Source organism: Nannobrachium achirus, assembly GCF_963921795.1.
Source record: "Nannobrachium achirus genome assembly, chromosome: 12".
NCBI classification, from domain to species: Eukaryota; Metazoa; Chordata; class Actinopteri; order Myctophiformes; family Myctophidae; genus Nannobrachium; species Nannobrachium achirus.
Window position 1 is genome coordinate 46,072,387 of NC_137832.1, and position 15,716 is coordinate 46,088,102.

Below are 15,716 nucleotides of genomic sequence, written 5' to 3' on the forward strand. Positions count from 1 at the left end.
GGTGCATGGCAACTTGCCACACAGTGCTCACAGCATGCTAATAGTGTGTGGCTTTAAACTGCTGTTAGATTGGCAGGGAGAGAGAGAGAGAGAGAGAGAGAGAGAGACAGAGAGAGAGAGAGAGAGAGAGAGAGGTGCAATTCTTTTTAACTTTTTTCTACCATTCAGTAACATTTTTCTACCTCAGAATGAACTATAGCATTTTGGGTGGTCTTTTCTGACACATGTGGAAGATGCACATCTCAACCTATTGGACTAATATTTCATTTTATGATTCGCTTAAAGGATCATCTGGCAGGTTCAGCCTATGACTCTCAGTATACTTTTATTTGCAGAGTTTACAGCCAATTTTCCAAATCATATGGTGGTTTGTTTGATTTTCAAGGAAGCCATTGGATTCAGTTATTTTCAGTATGGTATGTAAATCAACTTGAAGACACTAACTTGCTTGAAATAGGAAATCTTAGGAAAAATGTGTCAAAGTTAAGTTGTTGCTGTGTTTTAATACACTGATCTGAAAAGTCTAGCTGGAAATAGTCCCTGAAGAAAAGAGAATATTTAGCTAGACATTTTCAGTATTAACGACTCTGGCAAAAATGTATATGTGAAATCTAAAAATAAAGCCAGTAATGGAAAAGGGTACTGCTCTGTTTATGTATGATATAGCCGAGCATGACATACTGACACCATTATGGTCCTTCAAGAATGCTTTCATATGTTTTCAGTTCACATAAGAAAAGCATATGGGCTGCATACTGTGTTGTCTCATGGCAATCTGTGACAGGTGAGTTGCGTCAGTCCGAATCAACTGACTCACCTGAGTCAGTTCATTCATTCATTCATGAGTGCATGAAATCATCCACTGCATCGAGTATATCAGTAGCACGATTGATTCAATACCTAAAGATTAGCTTATAAAGTCTGAAGACTGTTGGGCATTGGAGGAGAGTCTGATCAAGCACAAGGCTCCCTTAGCCAAACGATAACAGATCTCCATCATGTCTGTTTACACCTAAATCCAGTGAATGAGCCATTCAATGAATTTAGTTTTTCACAGACATAGCAGCAGTCGGTGGGGATCTCTGATCATCTTGCTGCATGAGACTACTCAAACACCAGCAGCCCTGCTGGTGTTTGAGAAAAGTCAAGCTATGTCATTTCTTTTTCCTTTTTTGTTATCAGGCTTTCCTTCAGTCAACATATCTGCTCGGGGTCAGCACCAAGAGGGACTGAACAAGAGGGGGTCTCCAAGGAGATGAAGCCTGCAATCTGGCTTCAAACACCACCGGCCACAACACACACACACACACACACACACACACACACACACACACACACACACACACACACACACACACACACACACACACACACACACACACACACACACACACACACACACACACGCGCGCGCGCGCGCGCAAGCGCGCACACGCACATATTGAGGGCGCTAGGACACTGCTTACTTGCAGGAAGTGAGGGATATTACAGCAGGGTTCAGGGTAAGGTGAATGGATAAAGGCACCTGATAAAAGAACACTTCCGTCTTGAGGATGGTAACTTACTAACTACCAAAGGTTACTTTCCATGACTTGGCTATAGTATCAATCAATCAGAGTTAAAGGCCCTCAGTTTACAAACGTAAACAAATGGGTCCACTCTGATGTTTTAACCTCTAGTCTAGGTCCAATAGTTGAACATTTTTCATCTCTATCCAAGTGGGTCAAAAAAACTAAACAAAACAAAAACTGGATTGGATTTGATTTGATATCTTATCTGTGATCACAGAATTAGTTCAGCAAACTTCATGTCAATAACAAACTTAGATGAGTACGTTTAGGGGGGAAAAAAATCTATATCTGATCCATTCGGATAGGGGTTATAGGTTCAACTCTTGGGCTCATGATTTGGGAAAGCTCTTGATATAAGGACTAAAGCTGTCTTTCTGCATTTCTACACAGCCCTTTAGACAAAGTGCTTTACAATGTGTGTTATATTCACCCTTTCACACATACATTCACACAGGGACAGCGAGGTACCACCCTCATCGGGTCATCCAGTGTCTTGCTCAAGCACTTTGACACAAAGCTATAAGCAGTGCAGGGGATGAGCCAGGAAACTGTATTTTACAGACAGTGTTTTTGGGCTGTCACAGTTTTGTTTACATGGCTAATGTTTGTAAACATTGGAGTAAAACAGACCTACAGTACATTTTAATACATCCCAAACAATCCCAGATTGTGCCTTTAAAATGATGCATTCAGATATCTCTATGTTGGAAAACCTTTGAAACCCTGCACCACATCACAGCAGGTGTAATCTTTTTCTCCATGAGAACGAGATACAGCATACTAGTCGGGGGATATCTTCAGAAATAGTGTCATATCCTGGAATAAATTCCTTACCAAAAAATGTCTTCACCAATGTGTTTGTAAAGGTGTCTAGTAACACATCTCACAAAGACTGAAATTTTGTTTCCCTAGGAGAATCCTTGAATTTGTTTTGCACAAAAAACATTCCTTAAAATGGCCCCACAAAACTATGGTTTAGTGATGAGTCATCACTTTTCACAGTTTTGTGGGAGCCACCTTTACCCCAAGGAATGTTTTTCTTGCAAAACAAATGCTTGCAATGGATTCAGAATCATGAAAAACCCCTAGTTTGACCCCTCACATGCTACTTAAAGCATATGTATTTTGGTGTGTTTTTTTCTGTATAGTTAAGTTAACTAGCCCTTACCCGTTCAAAGATATGAGCTCCGAAATGATGTGCAGTGTGTGGATTATGGGATGTGCACTGTGCACACAGTATATGAGGGATGGAAAGTAACTTTAACTGGTGCTTGCATGCTAATATGTAGGAGCATCAATGTAAGAAATACCCGTTCCATTTAACGGCTACAGAGATACTGTGTACCGATCTGCATGATTTTGGACAACATCTGTAACAGGGGCAGACCCCCCCCCCCCCCCGCCCGCCCGCCCGCCCGCCCGCCTGCCTGCCCGCCTGCACACACACACACTCCCCCCCCCCCCCCCCCCCGTGTGTGTGTGTGTGGGTTTGTGTGTGATTGTGCATGGCCTGAACAACAGCGCCCCTCCCTTAACATGTGTGGTCACAAAAGGTACTGTAGGCTAAATAGATATAGATACACCATAAAAATGCTATTATACAGCATACGATTTGTGAAAGTGACAAACGGGCTTCACAGTTATGTCAGGTGTGTTCATATGCTGATGGTGATGCGATTTCAGATCAATTGCTCCAGCCACCGAGGAGAAACGCTGTTTCATACAGACAGACAGACACTCACTCAGACAGACATTCGCAAAATTATAGTATAGATGGGACCCCAACTTTCAGCAGCTGTCACGGATTCTCCTAGGGAAACTGAATTTCAGTCTTTGTGGGATGTGTTGCTAGACACCTTTACAAACACATTGGTGAAGAATTGTTTTGGTAAGGAATTTATTCCAGGACTGTTTAAGATATCCCCCGACTATACGCTTTTAAATGGTTGTAAGTTTGCATGAAGTTTACTCTTGACCTGCTGTGAGCTGGCGGAATTTAAGCACTTTCAACCTGGTGTCCCTATATTGGACATTTCAGTAAAGGCGAGAAATCTTCAAAAATGTAAAAGAAAAGAGAAAGAAAATCAAGACACTCTACAAGCTCACAGGGCGTCATGATGCGACACATTGTGAGCTTATATATTGTAGATGGGTTATTCTCGCTGCCAGAAACCATTGTAGGACTTGTAGGAGTACGAAATAGGGCATAAGTGAAGGTTAGACACACGTGGAACTGATCATTATGTTCTACAGTAGTGAAAATAAACAATCTAAAAGCTCACAATGCATTATGATGCGACATGTTGACGCTTCATTATGTCATGAGGTGATGTGTTGAGGCTATAATAACATGCCAAAATTATGGACACCAGGTTGAAAGTGGTTACAATATACAGGGTTCGGGTTAGGGTTAGGGTAGAGATGTTACCGATCAATCGGCAATGGATCGGATCGGGCCGATCAAAGCGTGATCGGCAATAATCGGTGGTTTAGATCAAAAGGTAAATTCACCGATCCGATCCGATCGGTGCATCCGATCAACCAGCCGTTCAGTATGCCCACTTGAGGCCATTTTGGGGTATTGATTTCCACAGTGCTGAAGGAATAATTAGTTACTGCTATGATAATAAATACATAGTAATGCTGGTAAATAACTATAAGGCAAATATATAAATGAATTCATGAGTGAATGAATTAATTAAAGTTAAAACATTAACATTTAGAAAATATAAATAATATATAAATAATAACTTGATCGGATCGGTGATTGATCGGTATCGGGTGATCAAACTTTTGTGATCGGTGCTCGGTGATCGGTTCCAAAAAACCTGATCGGACCATCCCTAGGTTAGGGTTCTATTTTTTAGGGTATAGAACTCTAGAACCTAGAGCCTCTATAACTCTTTAGTGACAGAATTGCATTATACCTGTGTTCAGTGATCTCTGAACCCAGATGAAAACACCACTGCTATCTTCAGAGCAGTAGGTTATATATACAGTATTACAAGCAGAAATATTACAAGAATGCTTTTCACTTCAGTCCCCATGCAAGTACAGCATAATAATATGCTTGAAGTTTCCTTTGTTGTTTCATTTCTATTTCTCCTGGGCCTAGATATGTACCTCATAAACTGCAGGACGTGTGAACTAGTGGTTCCCAAACTTTTCAGGTCGAGACCCAAAAGAGAGATTAGACGTTTGCCCGAGATATTGTAGATCGGCTATTTCCACTACTTCTTAATTATATATTTTTTATATTTATGGAATTTCATAGATTTGTTTGTTTTTGGTCTTTAAAATCTATATAAGAACATTAAAATCATTATATATATTTTTTTTTAATATTTTTTCTTTTAGATGTAGGAAAAGAAAATGGGAATTTTACTTGAGTCGTGACCCATAGAAATAGGTCCGGGACCCGACCCATGGTGGTCTGAACAATTATGAAGGCATGAGGTGCTTGTGGCTTAGGGACACGCTGTCGTAATTATTCCTCAGTGGGGATGGGCATAAACACAACAAGTGCATTGTAATAACTAGTCCTTACCCGTTCAACGATATGAGCTCCGAAATGATGTGCAGTGTGTGGGTTATGGGGTGTGCACTGTGCACACAGTATATGATGGATGGAAAGTCACTTTCTGGTGCTTGCATGATAATATGTAGGAGCATCAATGTAAGAAATACCCGTTTCGTTTAAAGGCTACAGAGATACTGTGTACCCCCCCCCCCCACCCGCCTACACACACACACACACACACACACACACACACACACACACACACACACACACACACACACACACACACACACACACACACACGCACACACACACACACACACACACACACACGTGTAAACATGTTGCCCCATGCTAGATGCAGAATAGATATGCCTCATGCTAGATGCAGAATAGATAGTAGATACACCATAAAAATGCTAATATACAGCATATGATTTGTGAAAGTGACAAACAGGCTTCACAGTTATGTCAGGTGTGTTCATATGCTTATGGTGATGCGATTTCAGATCAATTGCTCCAGCCATTGAGGAGAAACGCTGTGACAGACACTCAGACACTCAGACACTCAGACAGACAGACACTCACTCAGACATTCCGAAAATTATATGTTAGATAGGGATGGAAGGGGAGTACTCTTACCTTCTACCTCCTCTTCATCACAGACGTGCTTGACGAAGGACGCCCCACGGTCCAGCACCGCCTCGTCCTCCATCCTGTAGTAGTAGAAGAGAAAGAATGACTTCTCACACTTTTGCTCCAGCGACTGAGAGGACTCAGTGGAGCCATAGTGCCTGGGCTGGTTCACCTGGAGCGTGTTAGGACCGGGACTTAGACTGCTGGAGATGCTCATTTCCACCCATTAAAGAATCGTTTACAAACACCTATCCCAAACTCCCCTTAAGCCAAGGAAAAAAAACGGCACACCACACCAACAACAGATTTGCCACGGGGAAGACCACCCAATGTGTGAGAACGCTTGTGGTTTCCGCAGTAGGTCAATGTGGCGTAGCCGGTAGGTAAACTGTGACGTAGGTAATCCGGTGCCGGGGCGGTGAGGGGTGAGGGCAGGAGTGGGCGGCCTCCGTCTTTCCTCTAATTGATTGTGATGGGTGGGAGTGACAGGCGGACGGTCGCGTAAAAATCATCCAACTGACAGCATGCAAGTCTGCTTGCAACTAATGTGGAACTGAATTAGTTGTATTCCTCATAATAGAGAACACCACATACAGTACAAGTAGAGCTGGTCTGTCAGTTATTGTTTTGTTCACTTGAAAAGGAACCATGTAAATACTATACACCCCAATGTGTACAGACACACACACACACACACACACACACACACACACACACACACACACACACACACACACACACACACACACACACACACACACACACACACACACACACACAGACAGACAGACAGACACACACACACACACACACACACACACACACACACACACACACACACGCACCAAGCTACTCCATCTGGTCAGTAATGCTTGCCCCCACCCCCTTGTTCACCTAAGATACAAGTGGGGCATCACATGTCTGTCTACTCATCCGCCCTTACAGGATTACACCAGCTTTGTGACAACATGCCAGCACATAACCGGCCTGTGTGCACATGTCTTCAATCTCCTTCAGCATAAAGCCATCATGTTGCATGTATCTTAGCAGTAATGACATTTTAAAATTGAGACGTGGTTACGCTGGTTTATACTGTATTAACTCTGGTAATGGTTACGTTTTTTTCCTGAAATACAGTATCAAGGCGGCAGTATGTTCTGCTGTCATGCTGTCCTTCAAACACAGGAATGGCAAAACAGTTATAAAACTGCCATACGTATATTGAATAGGCTCCACAAACATATTACTCATGGAGTTAAGACAGATCATTTCTGCAGATGACAACAGATATTTCTCCAGAATAAGCTTCCATTCGTTTTATAATTCTCATTCAATCAACCAGATGGACACAACATTTTTTTTATGTTTTTCTTTTGTATGTATGGTGTACATATTAACACTGTTTTAATATCACAAAGCCTTCTGTTACTCACCAGCATGTACTGCTGAGTAACATATGGTATGAATAAATATGAATAAATATGGCAACAGGGTGTGGAAAGTACATTTGTAATGGGGCTCCTATTTCCATTAACATTCCATTACAATTACTATACTAGTATTGTTGCTAGAAATGTTGGCAGTGAAACTGATTAACCATTCACCGTTGGTAAATGTTCAATGACTAAAGCCCATTCAGGAGTTATGCAAGTTATTAATTAGCATATCAATTAGCATAACCAATTAGAAACGGTTGCAAATGCACAATCCTCTGGAGATGGAATTTCCTTCAGCATCAATAATGTATCTATATATAGTTTATGAAAATTATAATAGTTATGCTCTTTCTTTGCTTACAAGTGACAATCAATGAAGCGAAATCCGATATTACTACTAAACTAAAGTTATTAACTAGCCTCAATAGCTCTCGGTTCAATGCCTCTAATATAAAGGCAAAGTCTCAAATTAGGATGAAAAAAAATCCTAATTAATGTAATATAAACCCAAATACACCCACAGAGGCTAATTGCATTGTGGGCAGGTACTGTATAAACAACAGTGTTTACTTGTTTGACAACAATTAAAAGCTGCAGTCCATAACTTAGTGTATTTGGATGAACAAAGCAAAATCTTGGTAGAGAATGTTAATACAATTACCACTAGCCTTGTCCTGTATTTGTGATAGAGTTGGACAAATAAGAAGAAAAATCGCACCTGTGCGATGTGAGCGGTGCAAACACGACACACATGCATATCTCCTTGTATGTGCCGTTCTGTCAGTTACTTTATGTGTATGGAGATCTGTACTAATACATTTGGCTCTCCATACATGGAGATCCATACTAATACACACAAAGTGAAATATGAATATAAAAACAGAAGTTAAACTTAAATCAACCTGTCCCTCTGGCTTTCCTTACTTCTACAGATCCTCTGATTGTAAAAAGAAAAGAATACTGCAGCTGAGTTGACTGATTACCTAAACCATTTGATAAGTACCGTAGTCATCTTATCAAGCTATATGGTCTGGATAAACTGACTTGATTAACACATAATGTGGCAACAGCCAGAGGCTGGGGTGTCCCCAGAACTCTCCTCACTTCCTCTGTTGCCACCTGCTGTATGGAACCACCATGGACATAACAGGACAAATTCCACTAAAGCCTTTAGCTAGACACCCACACTGCATGGCACATATTCATACATACGCCACACTTTTGAGTCAGAGAGTTTATAGATATAATATTTTGTACACTCTATGAGTTACAAATGGATAAATGAACGCTGAAGATTTGACCGTGTACAATAGACTATAGAGTTCAATACATTACAGTGAACTTAATATTTAAATTAAATAGTTATGTACATGCTGGTGAGTAGCAGAAGTATTTTATGATATTTAAAACAGTATTAATATGTACACTGTACATACAAAAGAAAAACATAAAAATGGTTGTGTTCACGTGCATTGCCTACTATCTGTAATATTATAGATAGCTTATCTCTGACTCAGTACTAGTGCTCTGTGCTGTGATCTCCATACACAGTTACACACTATCAGTGAGGAGAAGGGTTTGTTGTATGTAATCATGTGGATACAGCCACGTAAAACTGCAACATGAAAACATCAAACAGCCAAGTGCAGACCCCAAGAACGACATGACGTGAGTGATATATGAGTCTACGGGCTGCAAATCCTGTCGAGCGATCAGCTCAAGTTTTACCAGGACTTGTAAGCCTAAACCTCCAACATACCAACTTGTTGTTCAAAGATTAATCCATTTATGGACTACTGCCATGACACTTGATATCAAATTTCCTTTTAACTTCAGAGGATTGACCGCATAATGGGGGTAATTCCAGTCTTTGTTATGTGATAGGCAGAGGGCCATTCAGCCAAGGCAGAGGGCCATTCAGCCACCTTGGCTAGTTTCACCTCGGCTAAAGTTATCAGGCATTATCCCAGGTGAAATCCCAGAGCAACGCTCAACCCAACGGCCACTAAATGTAGCTCCACAACTTCTGCTGAATGAATGGAAGTCACAAGGATATTGTATATTTAACATGATTCAGCCATGAATGACTTCCCACATAACATTAGAAGGGGAAGATTTGTTTGTTTGTTTTTGTTTTATCACGATTAAAGAGGTCATTATCCTGGCAACACGAGTAGCATATAGAACAACTTTATTGTTAGACCGAAAGCCGTTCTATATACTGTACTACAGTGTGCTGTATAGTACAGTGTGTTTTGACCTCTTTAGACTTGTTTTCCCCTGTTCTCCATGCGCCTTGGAAGTAGGTGAAGTTGTGCCAGAAACACACTACTCTGGTTTCACCAGGGAAATGTCAAATTCACTTTCACCTGAGGATTTGATGACTCCCAGGTAGGAATGGGACGATATGAAAATTTCGTGTCAAGATTATTGTGACCAAAGAAATAGTGATTTAGGATATTATCGCGATAATCAAAATATCCCCAACATCCATAATCCTGGGTCGGAACATTTGCCCCAAAATAGCAGATCTACAAGCTCGTCGCGTTGTGAGCTTGTAGATCGGCTATTTTTTGGCAAAGAAATGGGGAAATCTCGCTCTTTCGACCGATGTGTCATCATTTCGACTACCAGCGTCGGCAAGTTAGCAACTCACCCGCGTCACAGTTACTGAGGTTACTTAGGGTTAGGGTTTGGGTTAGGTTTAGGCATAGAGGTTAACATTCACCCACGTCGGCACGTTAGCTACTCACCCACGTCGGCAGGTTAGCTTTTCACCAGGTTAACATTCACCTGTGTCGAAAGAATGGACCGTCGAACAGATGCTATGTCGCAATATCGACACGCTCCCCACAATAATCATATTTTGGAGATTTAAATTTGAATTTAAATGTATCGTCGTGCACTGGGATCAATTCACCCTTTGTTAGCCTCCTGGTTGGTCCCTGACTGACCAACCAGCATCTCTATCTGCCTTGTCCCGCCCTGGTTCCGCCTTTTTTATGTTGAATTAGCTAAAACATAATTTTTTGAGAAATAAAAACATTAAAAAACATGCTGATTCACTATGCTGCCACTGAGCAGCTCCAATTGACTGAAACAAAGTTTGAAATTAGAATTGAGCACACAGAATAACAATATGAAGCAACTGAATTAACATGGCAGTGGATGGAATGTCCCACTGAATGTCCCTCCAAGTCAAAGCAACCAATGGGTGTGGAGAGGGGCAGGACAATGGGCGGGACTTGACAAAGGGTGAATTCACCTTTTATTTGCCAAGCTGCATATCATCCGGTACCATTTAAACCCTCTATAATTGGTAAAACGGACCTGTTAATAACTGATACAGTGTTTTTTTTTATCACGATAATAATGATTATCGTCCCATCCCTAAATCGGTCTAAAACAAATACAAAAGAACTCCTTTACAATAAAGAAATCAAATGTAGGCAAATATTGACAGATGACAGTGGTGTCCAACATGTACAACATTCCAAAAGAGAACACTAAGGAGCTGACAACAACTCCCTCGAGTTGTCATTGAAACTAGAATAGATAACATTTATCTGAAGGCATGATACAAGCTTCCAGTCTGCAGTCTTGACTAGACCCTATGATGGGTATTATTATGTCTTGTTAAAAAAGTAATTTCTATAGCTTGTTGTTATGATCACACACAGTTAACTTTTAGACCAATAGCCGCAGCCATGCAAGTTAGTTTTGCCCAGACCCCCCCCCCCCCCCCCCTCCCTCCACCCCATGATTTGAACCTTACCCCACACACACCACCAGTCCACCACCACCACCATCACCACCACACCCACCTTCGTTAACATTACAGTAACATTACAGTAGGCCTACCTCAAAAAGAAACTTGACTTTCTGGAAATTCTGGTGGTCAGATGGTCAATGTTAATGCCGTGATACTTGTTCTACTTGTGTTAATGCGCCCCTTTCCTTCCCTTAAACGCACGTTGTCTCCAAACAAGTCATAATAATCAACAACAGTATCGATATTTGTGCTATTATTACAACAATGAACATAGCCTACTTATATTTCTAATAAAAAAAAACTAGTTTTATCGCCAATTCGTGTCACTTACTTCTTGGCGTGGCTCATGTCTTCAGGTTGCGTGCTTTGATCAACCTCCCTGCAGAATGTGAATAGAGCGGATCAGCTGCAGCGCGCCGAGCAGCGTGCTGATGTTTGACCTGCGGAGTGTAGGAATATGTCACGTCAGTTTTTCTCTCTTCTGTGGTCAGTGATGGGAAAAAGACAAGTACTCCCATGTAGGCTACTTGAGTAAAAGTATCAATATTGCAATGTAGAAATACTCGGTACAAGTAGGAATAGAAGTCCAGAATTCAGAATGTTGAGTAAAAGTGCATTGGCATCATTCAAAATGTAGCAAAGTACCAAAAGTAAAAGTAGGCTATACTCATTTAGGCCTATGTCCCATTTTGTCCCATTTAAAGTGTTATTGTATCTGCTACAAATGGCCGACATTATAGGGCTGAAGTGTTTTATAATAGGCTAATAATCTAAATCTAGAAACTAGTAGCCTAACTCAAATTTGCAAATACATTTAGTGGAGTTAAAGTACAATATTTGCATCGGAGATGTAGTGAAGTAATACCTCAACATTGTGCATAAGTACAGTTGGCCTACTTAAGTAAATCTACTTTACACCAGCACTGGTTCTATCATACAGTAAAAACAGTTAGGAAAAAGATAGCTTGAAGCAGCATGCAGCTGTCATAAACAAAATGATATTGCCCACTGCATAGCCTACAAACTAACTGTAGCCTATTCGAGTTAATCTGTCAGGTTGAGTTAACCTGTCAGAGGCTGCAATTCTGTCATGTTTAGTGTATGAATTGAGTACAAAAGGACCCCAATTGAAACAAGCCCAAAGGCTTTCTTGTGGTAGGCTAAATCCTTTTTAGTTGACAGTGAACTGCACTGTCCTGTAGGCAAACTTATATTAAAGTAGCCTATTCAATCAATCAAAAGGTGAAAAACTGTAGCCTAATTGTGACTTACCACTGATTGTATCTTTGGCTGTTGTCTCCGTGTCGGTATCATCTAGGTAGGCTGCTGGGTAGTAAGTTTGTGTCGCTCCTGCAGTGTTCAGCATGCTTTTCCCCCCCTATCTGCCTCAAAGACCGTCCTTTTGTTAACGTCACACCTCCTCGAGTGGGAGGTCAAAGTATTGAAGGATCATCAGAGCCGATAGAGAGCCTTCACTCTCTTGCGCAATTCCCCACAGATACTTTTTACGAGATTATGCGTGCCCTGGCTGTTTGAATAGACTAATACGTAATGTTAAATGACACCTGATGGTTTCTACTTGTATTAGCCTACTGAGCTGGCAAGTGGGGAATCAAGAGATCTCACAGCGTTCTGCTTTATTAAAATGTCATGGAGTTATACACACTTGACTACAGTATCCGCTTTATTTACTTGATATAGCCTGCCATTGAGATGAGTAATTTGATTCTACAGCGACATCTTATGGAGGTTGCAGTCAATTGTGTTCTTTCTGGAATCAGCTGGAGGAAAGCAGCCTAAACCTATTAATAACATAAAAATACATTTGAAATTAGTTTCTGGGTAGGCTGTCCTACAAAATATCCAGGACAACTGAGTCAGTGAGAAAGATTAGACATAATTAGGCCTATCCTGTTTCTGTTTGTGGTCATGTTGGTCAGAAATCAATTCATGGATACAAACTAGATTCATGTTAAACATTTGGAAATTATTTATTGACCTACACTATATATATTTAGGTCTATATATATTTTTTTTTCATGAATTAATCTAATACAAAAAATCTTAAGGCATAGAAGCCAAAATGCTCTAACAGTCCCAAAGTATAGCCATTTTTCATTGGCTTCCGAAGTCCCAAAGGACCATTGGATCAGCGCTTCTGGTTTTGGCTGGAGCAGCTCCTCTTGTGACTGTAGAGTCCAATCTGGGAGTGGCAGTCCTTCTGACACAGCTCACTATTATGAAAGAGGTGGCAGGTCTTTCTACCTGTTTTGTCCTTCTGTGGGCCCTCTTCTCGTCCCACTGAAGCAGCAGGTGTTCTTCAAACCTCTGAAGTCCCTTCTGGGCAGCAGTTTTGGATTTTTGAAGGTTCCCGGTTCAATCCCCTCATGGCTGTGTGTCGAAGTGCCCTTGAGCAAGACACTGAATGAACCCCTAATTACTCCCAATGTGCAGGCTGCAGCAGCAGTGCTGCCTTGCATGGTTTCCTCCACCGTCTCAGCGGGAATGTATGTTGGGTGACTGTGAAATATATTGTAAAGCGCTTTGGAGAAAGGTGATATACGTAGGCCTACTGTAAAAGCAGTCCATTTACCATATGCAAGAATGATTGAGTGGTAGGCCTATGATATTTCAGCCAGGATTCTGTCTAGGCTATGAAACAATTAGATTCCTGTTGAGAGAAGAGAGGTATGAAATAATAAACGTGTCCTCTTTAGATGTTGTTGGGGTATTGGCAGGGTATTGACCAAACAGGATTTGCACATACAGTATAGTACCTAGAATTAGTTCTATGCATTTACCCATCATAGGAGCGGTGAGTGATACTTGCATATCAATGTGTTTTATATGCAAGTATCACTCACTCCTTGACAGTAAAGGGATGGACTGTGAACTAATGTGTAGTGTCTGTAAAATCAAATTTGTTCCACAATACTGTATGTCAATGTACAGTAAAGAAGAGGGAGGGTGCAATCTTGAGGTGCCAACTGTGACTGTCCTGTCGAGGTATTACCAGTGTGGTTTAGGGTAATCTCAACCCTAACCCTAATTTCTGGCCAGTCATTGCTAGTCTGTCATTGGGTAGGTGACTCACTATTGGTTATTAAGGCAGGAGATCATGTGGTAGGCTAAGTGAAGGTCAAGCTTTGGCCCTGCTGCCCTGAGGGAAATTGACCATATTGTGTTTGGGAGACCAACCGAGAAAGTGTTTCTGCGTATCTATCTAGAGAGTTCCCAGGTGTTCAGAGCTGTTTTAAAGAGGTGGTGCCATAGTTTTGTACTTATTCTGTTTTGTATGTGTCTGTGGAGTTAACGTTACTCCAATAGACCCCCATGTGTGTTTATAATATGCAAATATGTCTTCCCTGTGTATTATTGGTTTCTTCCTGAAAGCTGAAAGAGTCAAAAGGCACAGTATACCCTGAAGAAACGCGTTGGTGTTTTTTAATGTTCTAGCCCAGGGTTCCCCAATAGGCGGCCCGCGGGGGCTACTGTCTGGCCCCCACCAACCCCAGTAATAATGGTGGTATAAGAGCAGCAACAACACTAGTATATTGTCGTTGTCGGGTGGAAACCTTGTATCTCCAAATGTGTACGCTCTTTCGCAAAGGCTTTCATACAAGGCTGTCACACAAAAGTAGTGAAAACAGCAGATCTACAAGCACACAATGCCTCACGGTGCGAGGCGTTGTTGTAGATCGGCTGTTTTCACTAGTTTAAATCATTCTTATAATGATAAATGCAAAACGAACGGTTTTGGACATAGGCCTACAAGATTTTCACCCGACAACGACGATATCTGAACTGTCGCTGGAGTAGCGGGAACGCCACCGTCGCCCCCTGCAATGTTGTGGCCCTCGGCTTGGTACCCTAGACATAGTTCGGCCCTTGGGGAAAACTAATTGGGAAACCCTGTTCTAGCCCGTTGGCCGTTGCCCAAATAAAGGCCTTTCATTTCTGCGTCCACCTGAGTCCCTGGACCTGGATTTGTGTGCCTCTGTGACACATTCTGTCCACTTTTTCTCATTGTATTCCCTTTCATGAGCACCGGTGGTTTGAGGGATACCAGTATTCATAGCCCCTGCTATCTTCTTTCTAGTCAAAAGGCCCAATTGAAATACACTGCTTTAATGACCACTTTGTATAGGGTTAAAAATCTTTTTTTTTTTATATTATATATATTATAAATTATAATAGTAGCATACTGAGCATGAATGATAACATTCATACAGTAATATAAAGTGTACAATACATAAACTTTAACAAATCTAACAAACATAAGTCAGTATGCCACTTGTTGCCAATGAAGGCTTGTATGGCATCACCGATTATATTCATTGATCTCTCATTGGTGGTTTCTGGTGTACTTCGGATGACCCCATGCAATAAAACCAACATTCTGTACAAAAACAAAATTTCTTGATGTGCTCCCTGATGCGGTGTTGTGTTAAACTCAGCATAACCTCTATCTACTTCACACTAGTTTACATGGGATTTAACTTTGGTGTTTGGTTATGTAATGGGAGGCTGACTGACACCTCTAGACACCCAGTGGAATTAATAAGAGTCACTTTGTAAACTGACTTTGGGCCGAACTGCAGAGACGGTGCATAATATTTAACTTTGATCAAATTCTGCGGCTTTAACATTGCTTGTTTTGACGTCATCCAAGAGATGCACTAACACATGTCGGCACACAGGTTAAACTGTCACAAAAGGAACCTGGAGAATAAGCTCAGCCAGTGAACTGCTACAGCAAAGTTACTTCAGAAAGATGTCAT

The 15,716-nt window shown here is 41.2% G+C and overlaps 1 protein-coding gene across 2 annotated transcripts in view; it reads right to left on the reverse strand.

The window, feature by feature from the left end:
- Window positions 1–5,821, reverse strand: part of slc4a4a (solute carrier family 4 member 4a) — a gene marked incomplete at its 3' end in the record, with an annotated part of 72,677 nt that extends 66,856 nt beyond the window's left edge. For both annotated transcript variants that reach the window (XM_080739632.1, XM_080739633.1), the window contains exon 1: window positions 5,734–5,821. In XM_080739632.1, the coding sequence (XP_080595758.1) occupies window positions 5,734–5,806 (73 nt within the window). In that variant the 5' untranslated portion in view covers window positions 5,807–5,821. The remainder of the gene's footprint in view (window positions 1–5,733) is intronic.
- Window positions 5,822–15,716: the final 9,895 nt, after the last annotated feature.